At 47.9% G+C, this 20268-nt stretch overlaps 1 protein-coding gene across 7 annotated transcripts in view; it reads left to right on the top strand.

Annotated features, from left to right (window-relative positions):
* PIP5K1C (phosphatidylinositol-4-phosphate 5-kinase type 1 gamma) overlaps positions 1–20268 on the top strand; it is a 593211-nt gene that overhangs the window by 518242 nt on the left and 54701 nt on the right. Inside the window, exon 17 of one of the 7 annotated variants that reach the window (XM_069962586.1) lies at positions 17184–17261. The exons of the other annotated variants lie outside the window; for them this stretch is intronic. Coding sequence (XP_069818687.1) covers positions 17184–17261 — 78 coding nt within the window. The remainder of the gene's footprint in view (positions 1–17183; positions 17262–20268) is intronic. 7 annotated transcript variants of the gene reach the window in all.

Raw genomic sequence — 20268 nt, 5'->3', positions numbered from 1 at the left:
TACTATCTTCTATGGGCCACTTTCGGCAATTACCGGTAGTTCTGGCCGATATTCATTTTGTGTAATAGCTTGTGCAGAAAGGCAACAATCAGCCAACATGCTCAATGTCAATTGCATGGACCAAAATACTGATAACTATTGCAATGGTCTGCTGGCCATCACTCCCTGTAATAGGAGCAGTGGAAGCAGACCGCCGCTATGTTCTGTGTACCACCTGGGAAATCTAAAGATTGTCCTTAAAGCCCCTCTTGCAACTCCCTGCGCTCCCCCCCCCCCCCCCCAGGCTTGCTGTCTGTGCGTGTAGTAGTTTGCCACTCACTTGCTTCTAAATATCGTCTAATCTACTGTATATTAAGAGTGAGAGAAGGAGGGGGGAGGGTCAGATACATACTAGAAAAAGGGTGAATAACCCTGTTTGTAATAATAATAATATTAATAATAATAATAATAATAATAGTTTTCCCTTTTAGTTACATCTAAATAAAAGCCAAAGCCAGGAACAGTCTATAAATATAGAACTGGTAATAAAGGAAACACTGAGATTTCTCATCTTTTCAAATCCATTCCTGGCTTTGTTTTCACCAATTGCAACCAATAATCTGTACGCATTAACACACCGTATGTTAACAATGGCACATTCTTAAAGTGACTGTACCACCAGGCCCAGGCTGAAGCACTGGAGGCGGGCCGACCCATCATTAGTGGGAAGAAACCCCCGCCCCTCCATGATTTGACTCCATTAGAATCAATGGAACCCTACCATAGAGGGGCTAGGGTTTCCTCCCACTAAGCACTTGCCTCCAGTGCTTCTGCCTGGGCCTGGTGGTACAGTCACTTTAAAACAAGGGTTTGACTGACCAAGAAATTGAAGCAATTGAAGGACCACACCTCCGTACTGGAACCTCAGTGTGGTGGATGCATGTAGCTAGACTCTGGGCACCAGCCTTACCTCAGATATACCGTGAGGCTGCGGGGAACTTGTGAGAGCTGGACGCTGTGAGCTGCTCCTGTAGCTGCATAGATCGATGGGCACAGGTTCCATTGCTACCGGAATTGTTGGTGGCTGGTGAGAGAGGTGCCAGGGTTTGGGAACCCTGCTGGTGGTGGTCCTAAATGCTGAGCGACAAGGCTAAAGAGCGGACCGGGAAATAGAAATGATCTGCTGAGGTAGTGCACGTGGCACTATAAGCACCCTGTCCATCTTAAGCGTGGTGCGCAGGGAAGGAGGCTGGTAAAAGCAGCCTCTCTGAAGTGTACGCTACAGTGGTCAGCATAAGGTCTCATTGGTATCTCCTAGAGCATGGGTCTCCAAACTGCGGCCCTCCAGCTGTTGTGAAACTACAACTCCCATCATGCCTGGACAGCTAAACCTTTGGATTTGGCTGTGCAGGCATGATGGGAAATGTAGTCTTGCAACAGCTGGAGGGCCGCAGTTTGGAGACCCATGTCCTAGAGCAGTGCTTCTCAATTCCAGTCCTCAGGCCTCACCAACAGGTCATGTTTTCAGGATATCCCATAGAAAGAAAACCTGTGAGAATACCTAATGTACTGAGTATAATTATATCACCTGTAAAATACTAAGGAAATACTCAAAACATGACCTGTTGGTGAGGCCTGAGGACTGGAATTGAGAAGCACTGTCCCAGAGTGTGACACGGCACGGAGCAAAAGCAGCTAGCACAACCTGAAGAGGAGAGACAAACGGACTTCTGGACTGGAGCGGAGAGACTATCTCTCTCTATACCAGAGTAAAAGGATGGTAACCAGGGGCTATCTGGCAGGGAGAGAATGCTTGCTGTGCTCTGAAAATGTGCAAGGGAAGGGAATTAAAGAGTGTAAGATCTCAGGACTTAACACTGGCTAACCCTAGCATTCCCTCTGGGGAAGAACTATGTCCTTGCTATCTACTAACATTGGGGGAACTGTCTGCAGCCGATTCCTTGTCTATGGCAGAATTTAAAGGGGAACTCCAGGTACAGGTTAAAAAAAATGAAACTTCTGCATTACTTACCTATCTATCCCAGTTTTGAAACTACCAAAAATCCATTTGTTTTTGGGGGGTTTTGTTCTGTGTTGTGTTTTCATACTTCCTGGTTGAGCAGTTCCCAGAATGTTGTACAGGTTCCCGAATGCAATGCTTTCCCTCAGCTGTTCATCACAGTCCTCCACCCTGTTCTGTTGCAGAACATCTAGGCTGTGTTCACACATTGCAGTTTCATTGTGTTGCTGAATTATTAAGGGTACACACAGAGCTGACAGGAAGCTCAGAGCAGGGAGACATCAGCTCTCTGCTCTATGCCTTTGACTTCTAAATTGTAGGCTGCATTAGGCCTACGATCTAGAAGTGATCTGTGACAGCCAGTGATGTCTTCCTGGTCAGGCTGCTCCATGAGATCAGTGTGCAGCCTGACCATCCAGCATCCAGGCGGCCACAGCAGTGTGGGAACGATTGGTGAGGTGAGTAACTGGCACACAGGAGGGGGATTATGAGGATATACAGTGGGGGATATAAACTGTGTGGGGGCTACAGGGAGGATACAGTAGGGGAAATAAACTGAAAAGCTAGAATCGGCCCTGCCTGCACCCACTGTGCCCCGCAGCTGACTCCAGCCCCATGCGGCAGGCACCTGCACTTCTTTCCTTTTGTTTTTTTGGGGGAAGGGCGCCATTTGCTTTCAATGCCTAGGGCACCAAAACTCCTTGTCCTGGCCCTAGAAGACAGATCCCGAAGGGGGAACTTAAGAGTGGGGGGTTTCCCAGAAGCAGCAGAGAGTAAAGATATGAAGAAATGTATGCATGCATGCATGGTTAATGGAAACCATTAGGAAAGGCAGGGCCGGATTAAGGTTGGTGGAGGCCCTGGGCAACAATTTTGTTGCCCCCCCCCCCCCCCATTTCCTTCCCCCCAAAATAAACCATACAACAATCTATACAGGTGGCTGATTACTGTAGAGGACTTACAGTAAGACAGGATGGGGGAGGGGTGTGCATCGCGGAGTGTTCCCACTTAATTCAATGCGAGAACACAGCACTTTAGCACTTTCTGTGCTCTCTTGCCCACTGTGTTAGCCACCACAGCTAGCATATGCAGTTGTGAATCGCAGGCAGAACCTGGATTTGCAAGTCTAGTTCCAATCTTCAGTTCCCAACCATATAAACTACCTGAAGCAGTAAAAAGCACCCAGAAAGTACTTAAAGGCTGTGTATAATCTATAGCGGCATATATAGCTGCACACAGGCTACATGTCATATGCTGCAAACAGGCTATATATACCTTATGCTGCACACAGGCTATATATACACCATATGCTGCACACAAGCTATATGTCATATGCTGCACACAGGTTATATATACACCATATGCTGCACACAGGCTACATGTCCTATGCTACACACAGGCTACATGTCATATGCTGCACACAGGCTATATATCATAGGTTGCACAAAGACTATATATCATAGGCTGCACAAAGACTATATATCATAGGCTGCACACAGGCTATATATCATAGGCTGCACACAGACTATATATCATAGGCTGCACACAGGCTGTATATCATAGGCTACACGCAGGCTATACACCATACACTGCACACAGGCTATATACCATACACTGCACACAGGCAGTGGTTTTGGCTTATAAAATCTGTAAGATAACTCTGTGTAAAGGCGAGTTAAGCGCAGGGATGTAGCAGAGCCGAAATTCAACACACAAATACAGTAGCAGAGCTGAATTTCAGTACAGATGTAGCAGAAGTGAATTTCCTTGAGGTAATATGATGTTTTTCACTGTAATGTCCCTTCAATGTCCCCTAACATCAAGTCCCTTCTGTGAAGTAGCTTTTACTTGTGCAGTCCCATGCAAAATATAGGGGGGCTGGCCTGTCCACTCTTTTGGTTCATCCTGCCTGAAGGATTTGGACCGGAGCCAGAGCACACTGGAGAACTAAACATGTCTTGTCTCCTTGTCTGGCGTCCTGTGACTGGCGGCTGGAGTGTCCGTGTGGTGCAGCTAACCTGAGGAAACTGGTGAGAGAGGAATGGGATTGGTAAATGTGGCGGTGAGAATGGAAATGGCGCAATTCATGGTTGGTAGGAGCAGAGGTTGGGAGCGGGGCCACAGTGTTACACTGGGGTACCTTGGGCCCACCAGGGAAAGTGACTCTAGGGTTCCACCGTACATAAACAGATTTCACTAGCAGCAGCAAACCATTCACATTAGCACAGCGACTTTGCATATAGCCATGTATGTGACCAGTGATGCTAACACACGGCCAGTCACATTAGCAAAGCGACTTTGCATATAGCCATGTATGTGACCAGTGATGCTAGCACACGGCCAGTCTCATTAGCAAAGCTACTTTGCATATAGCCATGTATGTGACATTTTTGGTTCCTGGTCCAGTTAGGAAAACATTAAAGGGGTATTCTCACCTGCTAAGTGAATGGGGGACTCCTATCAACCTGACAGGAATTCCTTTTTCTTGTAGTAAACTACTGGGTGTAGAGAATTCTCCTAGTACTTATCCTGTATTCACAAATAGAATTATTTTCTCATGCAGTTTTGCCACAATTTCCGCTGATACAGTAAAACTCTGCTATGAAAAAGCAGCGTGTGTATTATAGCAAAGAGCAACGTTTCCCTTTTCACTTCAGGGCACCCTACCAAATAGTTTTCTACAAAAAAAAACTTACTTCAGTGACTAACAGGTGACATCTTCTTTGATCTGAGGCGTCACTTTCCTTTTCCTCTCCATCTGGCCCGGACCATAATGATGATTTCTTGCAGCTACAATTCTTCTCTTCAGAACCTGCCAGACAAACATCTCAGGCTCCGCAGCAACTTCCTTCCCTTTCTCCTACCTATAGGCTCCCAAACTGTACTAATTCTGCTGCTTGGTGTCATGTGCAGTAAAGTGAGTAGGAATGTGAGTTACCCCCTGTATGTAGGATCCTCTGCTATGTCCTCCATATAGTAATATAGTATATACCCCTGCTCTGATATATGCCCCAATAGTATATACCCCTGCTCTGATATATGCCCCTATAGTATATACCCCTGCTCTTATATATGCCCCTATAGTATATACCCCTGCTCGGATATATGCCCCTATAGTATATACCCCTGCTCTGATATTTTCCCCCATAGTATATACCCCTGCTCTGATATATGCCCCTATAGTATATACCCCTGCTCTGATATATGCCCATATAGTATATACCGCTGCTCTGATATATGCCCCTATAGTACATACCCCTGCTCTGATTGTGCCAATACAAAACAAAACCTCATACTCACCTGATCTGGGCAGATGACAGGTCTTCTCTCTTCTGGCTCTTCTCTGTTCCTTCAGCCTGTCAGCCGCTGTGACAGATCCTCCAGAAGGCTCTATGATGTCACATCCCTGCTGGAGATATCAGGTTTCCTTGCTGAGGTCCCGCACTGTCCTCTCCTCAGTGAGGGGGAGGGGCGAGGGGGGAGTGAGGACCTCGGCAGGAGACAGGCACCCAGAAGCTTGCTAGGAAGAATCCATTCAAAGATGCTTACACAGGATTAACCCTACACCTCCCTCCCTCCATGGACAGCATGCAGTGTGGCCAGTGCTGTGTCCAGGTAGGTTTTCCACATGCTTTTTGCGCGTGGGACTAGCTCCCAGACACCACTTCCGTGTTTGGGCTGGTGGGGGCCCCCTAGTGGTGGAGGCCCCTGGGCAAGTGCCCCTGGTGCCCTCCCTTTAATCTGGCCCTGAGGAAAGGGAAACTGTTTGAATACTTTGGAGTGGAGAGGGCACATAGGGTCCCTAGTAAACTGTCCCCCCAGGGAGTAACCTTAGACAGATTGTGGTGAAGTGGGAATTGCGGTTCAACAATAATAAAATTAAGAAAACTGGAGAGAAAGGAACGGCTGCACATCCCATCTATGGCTGATACTAATGCCACTTGGCCTATATTAAAAATCAACACCAGAGTGTCTGTATATGATTTGATCAAGCCATAATAGCCCCGTGTACCAACGTGCAGGTCCTCTGGTTCACACGGGTCCCTACGCTAACTCCACACCGTGTCGGTCAGTGACCACCGCCCCCGGATAATAAAATTATGCTATTTCCTGTTTATATTCCTATAGCACCACAAGCCTGCCCAGGCTACAACATAGGTTTCCTACAAAGAAGGGCTACAACACTTATATAATCCAAATACAATGCTTTATTAAATAATCAACTACATAATAAAATTTAAACAGAATGGAGTAAAATAATTCTCCACACAAGATCCAACATCACAGCCACATGATTATAACATAGGACGGCGCATATACAAGGCAGATGCCAAATCACAAACCACAATGGGTAAACAATGTAAAGACTCAAATGTCTATTGCACTGCCCTTTGCCAAAGTGCTAACTAACCTCCATACACAACTACAATCCTAAAGTGCAAATACACAGATCATATACACAGATCACAACTTATATAAAGAAGATTGAAAAGTATAAGCTAGTGATATTACCTGTCACACTGTGTGTAGATTAACCCCCAACACGCGTTTCACGTCCGGCTTGATCACAGATGCCGTACTTCCCTGGCCTAATCACTTATTTTTATATGCCATGTACTGGGCTGCTGGTGTATCGACGCTTCCCCATGTAAGTCACATGATTAGTCACATAATGCGGCGACCTGACGTCAGACACACCAACCGGGAGGTCACGGGTGTCTGACCCAGTGGTCGCGTTGCCATGGGACCAAGGACGCTCTCACACTGAGTACGGCGTCGGTCATATTGGTTCCCTATCTAACTGAGGAGATTGCTGCAAATCAGGGATGTTGCTAGGGTCCTAAAACATCCGGTGCACGGGCCCTCTGAGTGCTGTCATAAGCGGTTAGTGAAGGAGCCCAGTGCAGAAGCTAGTTACCCTAATTACTGCTCTGTTAGCCCAGCTCTATTTCCTCCACTCATAATAACTGCAGCTAAGTAGACACAGGCAGCCACCCGCCCTGGTCTCCTGTCAGGGTCACTGTCATCGAAAGCAGTACACCCCAGTGGTGCACACCACAGCCCAGCCAGCCTCTTCACAGCTTCCACTGCATACACAACCTCTGGGAGGCTAGCCCTTGTTCCTATCCACTAGGTCAGTGTTTCCCAACCTTTCCTGCCTCAGGGAACTCCTACCAGATAAGGTTCTACAAAAGGAAAAAACCTCATACAGTGACTCACAGGTGACGTCTTCTTTGATCTGAGACATTCTCTTTTCCTCTGGCCCAGGCCTCCATGATGATTTCTGCCAGCTACAATTCGTCTCTTCATAACATGCCAGACAAACATATTAGGCTCTGCACATTTCCTTCAACTTCCTTCCCTTTCCCCCTCCTATAGGGTCCCATACAGTAGTAATTACACTGTTTGGTATCATGCGCAGTAAAGTGTGTAGGTAAGTGGGTTGCCCCCTGTATGTGGGATCCCCTGCTGTGCCCCCATATAGTAATAATGTCCCCTACTGTGCCCCCATATAGTAATAATGTCACGTGCTGTGCCCTCGTATAGTAATAATTCCTTCTGCTGTGCCCCCATATAGTAATAATGTCTCCTGCTGTCCTCCATATAGTAATAATGTCTCCTGCTGTGCTCCATATAATATTAATGCCTCCTGCTTTGCCCAATATAATAATAAAAATGCCCCCTGCTTTGCCCCCATATAGCAATAATTTCCAGTGCTGTGCTCCCATATAATAATAAGTAAAAGAGAGAACAAAAGCATATGTGCAAAAAATGGATGCACTCCACAAGATATTATATAAAAATATTATAAATCTTTATTGAATACAAAAACCACACCACAAAAAGACTTAAAACATGACCACAGAGGTCATATATGAATACTGGTGACCCCCACAATCATTGGGGTAACATCATAGTACCGGGAGAGGGAGATGATAATGGTACACAGAAAGGAAAAAATAGGATAGGGTACTACATAGTAAGATCAATATGTCACAAATTAAAAAAATGCATTAAGGCATGGGTCTCAAACTCAATTTACCTGGGGGCCGCTGGAGGTAGAGTCCGGGTGAGGCTGGGCCGCATCAGGTTTTCCACAAGAAGTGGACTGGGGGTTGACACAGGGGACTGGGGGAGCTGGGGGGTGAAACAGGGGACTGGGGGGTGACACAGGGGACTGGGGGGAGGAGAGGGTGACACAGGGGACTGGGGGGGAGCAGGGGGGTGACACAGGGGACTGGGGGGGACAGAGGGGACTGGGGGTCTCTTAGAGGGAAACTGGGGGTGACACAGGGGACTGGGGGGAGCAGGGGGTGACACAGGGGACTGGGGGGAGCAGGGGGGTGACACAGGGGACTGGGGGGAGCAGGGGGTGACACAGGGGACTGGGGGGAGCAGGGGGTGACACAGGGGAGCTGGGAGGTTACACAGGGGACTGGGGGAGCAGGGGGTGACACAGGGGACTGGGGATGACAAAGGGGACTGGGGGTCTCTGAGAGGGGACTGGGGGAAGCAGGGGGTGACACAGGGGACTGGGGGGAGCAGGGGGTGACACAGGGGACTGGGGGTCTCTGAGAGGGGGCTGGGGGTGACACAGGGGACTGGGAGTTTCTGAGAGGGGGCTGGGGGGTGACACAGGGGACTGGGGGGGAGCTGGGGGTCACTGAGAGGGGACTGGGGGGAGCTGGGCACACACCCCTCCTCCTCCTCCTCTCACCCCCCGGCACCGGCACTCTCCTCTCAGCTGCACATGCAGCTCCTTGATCTCCGGAGGAGGAGGCCGCGGGCACTGCAGGGTGAGGTGATCGTCTGCACTGCATCCCCCGATCCTGCTAAACAGCCCCAGGACTTGCAGCGATGCGATCACCTTGCAGTCCCCGCGGCCTCCTCCTCCAGAGACCGGGGAGCTGCATGTGCGGCAGGGACGCTATGGGGCGGCGGCTCTGCTAGGCGGCTGTAGGCCCCTGCACTGCTCACCTGCCCCGCACCGCCGCCGCACACCTCCCCTCCCACCACTGCCGCCGCCGCCCACCTCTCCGTCGTCTTCGGGAGGCTGGCGAACAGCTGCAGCCGTCCCTGATGCCGGCCCCCCTCTGCCGCGTCATCAGCTGCTCAGCCGCGATTGGCTGAGCATAAAGTTAAGCTCAGCCAATCGCGGCTGAGAAGCTGATGAGAGCCGCACTTACATGAAAGTTACCATTGAGGTGGGGGCCGCAAACTAGTGTCCCGAGGGCCGCAAGTTTGAGACCCCTGCATTAAGGTCTATAAATAACACCTAAAAAGTAGCTCAAGATTTGTAAAGAGTACCACAACATATACCATCCAAAGAGCTCTGTACTATCCCGGTACACTGGGTTTAGGTGCTAGTGTACCGGGATAGTACAGAGCTCTTCGGATGGTATATGTTTTGGTACTCTTTACGAATCTTGAGCTACTTTTTAGGTGTTATTTATAGACCTGACCCCCCCCCCCCACACACACACACACATTCTAACCAGGGCCGTTTTAAGGTGGGCCCGGTGCAAAGGCCTCAACAGTGGGCCCTTTCCTTTTGGCACTCCACAACCCCCACCCCACCACCAAACCCAGCGTTTTCAGAATCGGTGCTCCACAAACAGTGAATAGTCCAGAAAATGCCCAGACACTGTATTAAGAACCCGAGTACATACGGTAGTTATCTTATAACACTATTTCCACCATACAGTAATAACATATTGCCCTAAAACTGCTCTGAACAAAACAGAAAGAGATTACTAATGATACCATTACATAATACCGCCACACTATGACCACTATCCTAACAACCCTATAACAGAATGCAGTTACATCTAGGCACTTTGAATGCGGAACGTCCCTAGAAGCGGAGTGGGATGAGTGTTAAGCTATGTTACCACATTGCACTTATGTTAAAAACGCAATATGGTGCGTTTTTAACAGAAGTGAATTCAAAGTGCCTAGATGTAACCTAGATGTTTCTGCACTTTATGGGTGCGAGCATCTCGCGATACTCGAGAAAATCTCATCATCTGTTTCCTGTAAGTTTGGGCGCTATTTCTCAGCCAATAAACATGCAGGAGACTCTTTGGTACATCCTCCGATCACGTGGGACCCATACATGTCGATAGCAGCGATTGGTTGGCCAAATCAGATGACCCTGCCATATAAAAAGCGCGGCCGGCAAGGCTCGGCTCACATGTATGCTGAAAGAGATCAGGGACAGAGCTGCTGCTGGTCAGAGAGAGTGTTAGGGAGGGAATAAGCGTTCCACTCAGGGCCGCTTTAACCAGAGGGCCCACCGGTTAAAGGGGCCCCCCGAGCAGGCCGGACGTTGCTATGTGCGACCAGTGCGGTCGCAAAGGGCTCCGGCCACCAGCCTGTCTGGGGGGAGCGCCATGGATGGGTAATCTACTTACCCCTCCATGGGGCCCCTTCAGGGCCCCGCCGTTCGCCGCTGCTGCTGCGGCGCTTCAGCGCTGCAGCAGCGACACTGACAGAGAGAGAACCATTGGCTCCCTCCCTGTCAGTCACTCTTGTGGCCGCACTTCCTGCGGTCACAAGAGACCGCACTCTCCCTCTAGCGCCCGACGTCACTGGAGCATCGGCGCGAGGGTAAGGGGAGTGCAGCCTCTTGTGACTGCAGCAAGTGCGGCCACAAGAGGGAAGAGAAGAGGAACGCGTGGACCTAGGTGAGTAACAGTGTTTGTTTTTTTCAATGTTATATCGGAGGGGGAGCTATATACTATTGGGGAGCACAGGGGGCTATATACTATGGGGGAGCACAGGGGAGCTATATACTATGGGGGAGCACAGGGGGCTATATACTATGGGGGAGCACAGGGGAGCTATATACTATAATGGAGCACAGGGGAGCTATATACTATGGGGGGCACAGGGGGCTATATACTATGGGGGAGCACAGGGGGCTATATACTATGGGGGAGCACAGGGGAGCTATATACTATAGGGGAGCACAGGGGAGCTATATACTATGGGGGAGCACAGGGGAGCTATATACTATGGGGGAGCTAAGGGGAGCTATATACTATGGGGGAGCACAGGGGAGCTATATACTATGGGGGAGCACAGGGGAGCTATATACTATGGGGGAGCACAGGGGAGCTATATACTATGGGGGAGCACAGGGGAGCTATATACTATGGGGGAGCACAGAGGACTATATACTACTGGGGAGCACAGGGGTCTATATACTATGGGGAGCACAGGGGTCTATATACTATGGGGAGCACAGGGGAGCTATATACTATGGGGGAGCACAGGGGTCTATATACTATGGGGAGCACAGGGGTCTATATACTATGGGGAGCACAGGGGAGCTATATACTACGGGGGAGCACAGGGGAGCTATATACTACTGGGGAGCACAGGGGAGCTATATACTACTGGGAAGCACAGGGGGCTATATAATACTGGGGAGCACAGGGGGCTATATACTATGGGGGAGCACAGGGGGCTATATACTATGGGGGAGCACAGGGGAGCTATATACTATAAGGGAGCACAGGGGAGCTATATACTATGGGGGGCACAGGGGGCTATATACTATGGGGGAGCACAGGGGGCTATATACTATGGGGGAGCACAGGGGAGCTATATACTATAGGGGAGCACAGGGGAGCTATATACTATGGGGGAGCACAGGGGAGCTATATACTATGGGGGAGCACAGAGGACTATATACTACTGGGGAGCACAGGGGTCTATATACTATGGGGAGCACAGGGGTCTATATACTATGGGGAGCACAGGGGAGCTATATACTATGGGGGAGCACAGGGGTCTATATACTATGGGGAGCACAGGGGTCTATATACTATGGGGAGCACAGGGGAGCTATATACTACTGGGGAGCACAGGGGAGCTATATACTACTGGGGAGCACAGGGGAGCTATATACTACTGGGAAGCACAGGGGGCTATATAATACTGGGGAGCACAGGGGGCTATATACTATGGGGGAGCACAGGGAGCTATATACTATGGGGGAGCACAGGGGAGCTATATACTATGGGGAGCACAGGGGAGCTATATACTACTGGGGAGCACAGGGGAGCTATATACTATGGGGGAGCACAGGGGAGCTATATACTATGGGGGAGCACAGGGGAGCTATATACTATGGGGGAGCACAGGGGAGCTATATACTATGGGGGAGCACAGAGGACTATATACTACTGGGGAGCACAGGGGTCTATATACTATGGGGAGCACAGGGGTCTATATACTATGGGGAGCACAGGGGAGCTATATACTATGGGGGAGCACAGGGGTCTATATACTATGGGGAGCACAGGGGTCTATATACTATGGGGAGCACAGGGGAGCTATATACTACTGGGGAGCACAGGGGAGCTATATACTACTGGGGAGCACAGGGGAGCTATATACTACTGGGAAGCACAGGGGGCTATATAATACTGGGGAGCACAGGGGGCTATATACTATGGGGGAGCACAGGGGGCTATATACTATGGGGGAGCACAGGGGAGCTATATACTATAAGGGAGCACAGGGGAGCTATATACTATGGGGGGCACAGGGGGCTATATACTATGGGGGAGCACAGGGGGCTATATACTATGGGGGAGCACAGGGGGCTATATACTATGGGGGAGCACAGGGGAGCTATATACTATAGGGGAGCACAGGGGAGCTATATACTATAGGGGAGCACAGGGGAGCTATATACTATGGGGGAGCACAGGGGAGCTATACACTATGGGGGAGCACAGGGGAGCTATATACTATGGGGGAGCAAAGGGGAGCTATATACTATGGGGGAGCACAGGGGAGCTATATACTATGGGGAGCACAGGGGAGCTATATACTACTGGGGAGCACAGGGGAGCTATATACTACTGGGGAGCACAGGGGAGCTATATACTACTGGGGAGCACAGGGGAGCTATATACTACTGGGAAGCACAGGGGGCTATATAATACTGGGGAGCACAGGGGGCTATATACTATGGGGGAGCACAGGGGGCTATATACTATGGGGGAGCACAGGGGAGCTATATACTATAAGGGAGCACAGGGGAGCTATATACTATGGGGGGCACAGGGGGCTATATACTATGGGGGAGCACAGGGGGCTATATACTATGGGGGAGCACAGGGGGCTATATACTATGGGGGAGCACAGGGGAGCTATATACTATAGGGGAGCACAGGGGAGCTATATACTATAGGGGAGCACAGGGGAGCTATATACTATGGGGGAGCACAGGGGAGCTATATACTATGGGGGAGCACAGGGGAGCTATATACTATGGGGGAGCAAAGGGGAGCTATATACTATGGGGGAGCACAGGGGAGCTATATACTATGGGGAGCACAGGGGAGCTATATACTACTGGGGAGCACAGGGGAGCTATATACTACTGGGGAGCACAGGGGAGCTATATACTACTGGGAAGCACAGGGGGCTATATACTACTGGGGAGCACAGGGGGCTATATACTATGGGGGAGCACAGGGGGCTATATACTATGGGGGAGCACAGGGGAGCTATATACTATTGGGGAGCACAGGGGGCTATATATTATGGAGAGCACAGGGGGGTTATATGCTATTGGGGAGAGCACAGGAGGGCTATATACTATTGGGGGGAGCACAGGGAGCTATATACTATTGGGGAGCACAGGGGTCTATATACTATGGGGCAGAGCATAGGGGTCTATATATTATTGGAGAGCACAGGGGGGCTATATACTATTGTGGGAGAGCACAGGGGGGATATATACTACTGGGGAGAGTGCACAGGGGGGCTATATACTAATGGGGGAGCGCACAGGAGGGCTGTATATAACTGGAGGAGCACATGAGGGGCTATATACTACAGGGACACCTTAAAACTATGGAGGCACAGAGGGGTGTAACTACTGTATAGGGGTACAAGGGACCTAACTACTGTTTGTGTTGGAGCCTAAAATATTTGTCTGGCAGATTCTGGAGAGAAGATTCACAGCCAGGAGAAGACTTCAAGGTGGCCCAGGCTGGATGGAGAGAAAAAGAAAAGTTGACAGACTCTGATCAGAGAAGACGCCCCCGGTGAGTCACTGGATGTAATTGCACTCTGTTATAGGGTTGTAGTGTTAGGGGTCATGATGTGGCAGTATTAGGTAATGGTATCATTGGTGATATCTTTCTGTTTTGTTCAGTGCAGTTTTTATGTAATATGTAATCACTGTATGGTGGAAATAGTGTTATAAGGTAACTACTGTATGTATTGGGGCTCTTGATACAGTGTGGGGGCAAATTCAGTACATTATACAATGTGCCGAAAGGGAAGGGGGGGGCCCACTCTTGAGGGCTGTGCACTGGGCCCACCAATGTATTAAAATGGCCCTGGTTCCACTAGGCAGGGAATACTAGCGAAACAACCAAACAGCCCTTGTAAGGGCTTCAAATAGTTTTTAAATTATATTACTACAGACTGCTGGCTGGGACTTGCAGTGCTGCTACCACGATTTCAGCAGCAACAGTGTGGTGATCGGCTGCTGGCAGAAAGGGGACATTATGTGTTGCATACAGACCCCTAAGAAGTGCTCAGTACTCTTTTATTATTTTTTTGGTTGGTGGTGCTGCTGTAGTACATTGTATTGCTGTGATTTGTAGTACACCAGCATAGAACCTCACTGCTCATTGTAAAGGGGTGTCAAAGAGTGTATTGGTGCATCCACCACCTGATTGTATCTCACAGCCCCTCAAAAACTAGTGGGACCACTAGTATATTTCCAGAATTCTGTCTTTCTTACTCAAGCCATATTTAAGTTCACTACTGCTTGCAGAGTGTAAAGGGAGTGTCACAGAGTGTATTGGTGCAGCCACCACCAGATTGTATTTCACAGCCCCCTAAAAACTAGTGGGCCCTCTACTATATTTTCTGATTTCTGTATTTCTTACACAAGGCATATCTAAGTTCACTACTGCTTGCAAAATGTAAAGGGGGTGTCACAGAGTGTATTGGTGCAGCCACCACTAGATTGTATCCCACAGTCCCCCAAAAACTGGTGGGACCACTAGTATATTTCCAGATTTCTGTCTTTCTTACTCAAGCCATATCTAAGTTCACTACTGCTTGGAGAGTGTAAAGGGGGTGTCACAGAGTGTGTATACTGTAGGTGCAGCCACCAACAGATTGTATCCCACAGCCCCCCAAAAATTAGTGGGAACACTAGTATATTTTTTATTTCTGTATTTCTTACTCAAGGCATACTGTATCTAAGCTCCATACTGTGCAGTGTCCATAAAATGGTAAACCCCAGGGGTAAGGGTCGAGGACAAGGGCATGGGGTTCCAAGCTATGCAGTTGGCAGAGGCCCTGGTTCAGGGCAGGGTTACACAGCAGCACCTGTTGAGGAGGGAGCAGTGGTGTTCACTTCCTAGCTTCTTTGCCCAACTTACGGGGTCTCATGGTAGACCAATATTGAAACCGCAGCAGTGTTAACAGAGGATCACGCGGATAATGTGTCCAGTAACTTATCCACCACCCAGTCTTCCACGTAGCCAGATTCTTGGAATCTCCTCTCCTCCACCTCCTTCAATTCTCAACCAACAGCCAAGTCTTCTTCCGCCATGCTGTCTGGCCTAATTTTTGGGAGGCTCACTTGCTTCCTCACTCACTTTTAATGGTTCTCTGTGTGCTCACTGCCATGCTGTGTCTGGCCTAATTTTTAGGAGGTTCACTTGCTACCTCACTCACTTTTAATGGTTATCTGTGTCCTGACTGCCATGCTCTGACGTCACTACAGTACGTCTGCGGTGGAGCAGGACTGGTTGCTGGGGGCCTGCTGATCGCGTCCCTGGCAACCAGACAGCTGTGTTATCTTTTTTTTTTGTGTAGCCGTGGCCAGGGCCTCACCAACCCCGGTCGATTGGCATCAGGTGTACCCTTGATGGTGACTGACAGCTGGCCTAGCCAGTTAGCTGTCAGCACCTAGGTTTGTGTTCACTATAAATCCCAGCCCCTGGCCTCACTCCAATTTTTTGGGAGGCTCACTTGCTTTCTCACTCACTTTTGATGGTTCTCTGTGTGCTCACTGCCATGCGGTGTCTGGCCTAATTTTTGGGAGGCTCACTGGCTACCGCTTCTACCTTGGTCACTCTGTCTTCACCCCTATGCTGTGTCAGGCAAGATGGTTGGGGTGGTTCATATGCTACTGTATCTCTGTTTTTAATGGTTCTCTGTGTCCTCACCGCCATGCTATGTCTGGCAAAGTTTTTGGGTGGTTTATATGCCTACCTCTGTTTTAACCAGGCTGTTGCCCAGAATTTGGCATAATGGTGCAATTAGGCAGCCTCAGAGGCATCCATGCATGCTGCTTCTGCTGTTTCCTGTGCATTTCCGTTGTGTTTCCATCATTTTCTGAGGTTGACAGGTTTTCAAACGACCTTCCCTCTACCGAACTTGGGTCCCCTGCAAAAATGCTTGAGTTTTCCATTGACTTCAATGGGGTTCGTTACTCGAAATGAGCACTTGAGTATCGGGAGATTTCCATCTTGAGTAAAAAGCACCCCAGCATTTTAGTACTTGCTTATCACTAATGATAACCTATAAAGGACGGGAAGGTGTAATGGTGACGAAGTATAAAAGCATGGGTCCCACTTCATCAACTTATCCCTCACAATGCTTTATAGTTAAACTCTCCTGGTTCTGATCAATTCAGAAGCCTGAGAAAGATGGGGCTGAAATGGTAACCATATTTAACTATAAGTTATGCAGAGCAGTGGTAAATTTAAAGTCCAGACACACAGATGAGGACCTGACAGGACTGGATTATCAGTGATAAAGGAGCAGTGGTGGCTGCCCCAGATTGGTCACTCAGGCACCTGGGAAAGCCGAGTGATACAGGCTGCCATCTGACAGGTAGCTAAAGTCATTAACATTACAACTTCATTTTTTCCATGCTTCTGAATGGTATACCCATCTAGTTATAAAGATAGGGGGAAGGTGAAGCAGACATTGCATTACTTAGCTATCTGTCATTCTGTTATCAGGAAAAGCTGGATGATAACAGGAGAGAGGTTCTAGGGCTAGCCTTTAAAGCACATGGCCAAACCGAAAACGATACAATCACAAAGCAGCCTGTTACCAACTGTCCCCCTCTTATTGTGGCAGAAAAAGAGAATCCAGTCTTATTAGTGCTTATGTTCTTCTGCAGCCTCTGACCTGGAGCATGTCCGACACTCTTATCAGCAGCCTAAACTACACTTGCTGGGAAGGGGGAGACAACAACTAGGTAAGCAGATAGTCCAGCGGCATACAATGGGTATTCAATCAGCAAGAAGCCCACAGCACACCAGGCCCCTGCGGCGGCGGAGGCGGATGTATGGCACAGGGAAAGGGTGAGAGGCAGATGTGGCCCTGGTAAAAGCGCTTAGATTATTAGATCAACCACCTTGTCCACAGGTCTTCTTATGCTGGGCTGTGATGCAGTCAGTCTGGCAGGAGGAGGGGACAATTCATCTCCTCTCCGGCCCATTGGTGGGCAGTCCTGACAAATAGCTGCTTCCTTCATTGGTGGAGTAGGAGAGCTGCTTGTGCTCTGCTGCTTTACTGTCTGTGCGTTCTCCGAGTTACCACACCGAATTAAGTGGGCTGAATAACAGACAGATGCAGCGCCACAGTAAGACGCGGCCAAAAGCGGCAGGCGGCGGATTAGATAGGTGGAAAGGTGCCTAGTGGCAAATAGGGTCCTGCTCATGGGGGCCCCTGTCATGTGACTTTAACCAGTGGACACGTGCCCTGTGGTTAAAGCGGCCCTTATTCTACCCCACCTGAGCCGCCCACACACACACACTACACCAGCAGACCGCCATCCCCCACGCCCCAAACACACACACACACTAACCTCCCTCCCCCGGGGTTACAATTCTCACCAATGTGCAGCAGCAGGAGGTGGCGGAGTGCGGCAGGGCACACGGCTGTAGCATAACAGTGGACGCCGGCTGACAAACTGGAGCATGCCTGCGGAGCCAGGAGAGAGGTGGGGCTGGAGCGCGTGGCCATCCACTGCAGCCCGCTGTCCAATAAATAGCGTGGTGACGTCACAAGTGGAGTGGCGTCCGGGCACTCGTCGGGCAGGCGATACACGGTGCCGGCAAGGCGTCACTACTAGAGGCAGCAGGTGCAGTGATTTCGGCACCGGCGGACCGCGGGAGTGGGGTCAAAAAAACTTTCGGGGGTTGGCTAAATTCTTTCAGGGCTTGGGCCCCCGAATGATTATGCCTAGCGACGCCACTGCTGCAAATACCCATAAATAGATCCAGCGCTGGGACTGCAAATAGCATTAAAATGAAACAGCGCTAGGACTGCATATAACCTGCTTGACATGTCCAAACTAATAATAATACAAATTAATGAGTTATATCTTCTACATTATATTCTACATGATTATCCTAATAAAGTGCAAGGTCAATGTGATACCTTATAGTCATGAAACATAAGTGTAATTACATCAATAATCTATAATTTCATTCAATCCAACATATATCACTAAATAAGATATTATATTTGTAATAATATTTTGTAAATAAATATATAAAATAACATGAAATCTAAATCCATATTGTGTACATCATGATAAACATGATTAGATGGTGATCAAAAAATGAAATCATTAAAAAATATATATACATAAAAAAATATTACTAAATAAAAAATAAAAAAAATATATATATATATTACGGTGTATAATGTACAAACAGAAATATGTGTAACCGTGTACGCTAGTGACTACTCTAAATATACAAAAAACGACGAACACAACAATGTGCAAACACACAAAAGATGACTAATCCTTATTATGGATACAACAATGTGACGAAAAGGTTCATAGTGCTAAAATTATTGGCAACAAATATTTAATCTATATTGCGTACTCCTAAATATATAAAAGAACCCATGCGATGTCCATTATGTCCGTAATACAAATATGATGATGTCCCAACTTATAATGTAATTGTATGTGCCAAATCTTCTTCACAGGAATCCTCAGATGGCCCAGCTACAAGGAGCGATTAGGTGGTATCTATAAATAAAAAACATAAAAACATTAATATCACATAAAAACAATCTGATCAACAGGGACCCCATGCTACACACATATTTGATCATCCCTATCGATAGCTAGCTCTAAATTGCAAGAATGATCATCCCTATCATTACCTCAGAATTACAAGAATGGGGCAAAGCTCAGAACCTCATTAAGGCCCTTCGGGCTCACACAATCCACTTTAGTTATCCATCGAGCTTCTAATTGTGCCAAGGTCTTTTTCTAATCCCCCCCTCTCCTATAATAGAGAGCCAGGTTCTTTTATATATTTGGGGTTTACGCAATATAGATTAAATATTTGTTGCCAATAATTTTAGCACTATGCACCTTTTCATCACATTGTTGTATCCATAATAAGGATTGGTCATCTTTTGTGTGTTTGCACATTGTTATGTTCGTCGGTGTTTGTATATTTAGAGTAGTCACTAGCGTACACGATTACACATATTTCCATTTGTACATTATACACCGTAATATATATTTATATTTTTTCTAAAAAAATATTTTATATTTTCAGAATTTTTAATTTTTTTTTTTTTACCTTTAACACCTTAAGAGATATATATTTAGGAATATTTTTTATGTATATATATTTTTTAAATGATTTCATTTTTTGATCACCATCTAATCATGTTTATCATATGCATATGGATTTAGATTTCATGGTATTTGTATATTTATTCTTAAAATATTATTACAAATATAATATCTTATATTTTAGTGATATATGTTGAATTGAATGAAATTTTAGATTATTGATGTAATTACACTTATGTTTCATGACTATAAGGTATCACATTGCACTTACACTTTTATAGGATAATCATGTAGAATATAATGTAGAAGATATAACTCATTAATTTCTATTATTATTAGTTTGGACATGTGGCATTCTGGCTATTCGCAGTCCCAGCGCTGGATCTATTTATGGGTATTTGCAGCAATCTCCTTAGATAGGGAACCAATATGTCCAACGCCGTACTCAGTGTGAGCGCGTCCGTGGTCCCATGGCAACGCGACCGCTGCGTCGGACGCCCTTGACCTCCCGGCTGGTGCGTCTGACGTCGGGTCGCAGCGTAATGTGACTCACATGGGGAAGCGTCGATACGCCAGCAGCCCAGTACCTGGCATATAAAAAGGAGTGGTTAGGCCAAGGAAGTATGGCCTCTGTGATCAAGCCGGACGCAAAAAG

The sequence above is a fragment of the Dendropsophus ebraccatus genome, chromosome 3 (genome assembly GCF_027789765.1).
Source record: "Dendropsophus ebraccatus isolate aDenEbr1 chromosome 3, aDenEbr1.pat, whole genome shotgun sequence".
In the NCBI taxonomy this organism is placed as follows: Eukaryota; Metazoa; Chordata; class Amphibia; order Anura; family Hylidae; genus Dendropsophus; species Dendropsophus ebraccatus.
The sequence above is the reverse complement of the archived record's forward strand: the minus strand, read 5'-3'. Positions and strand labels throughout refer to the sequence as shown.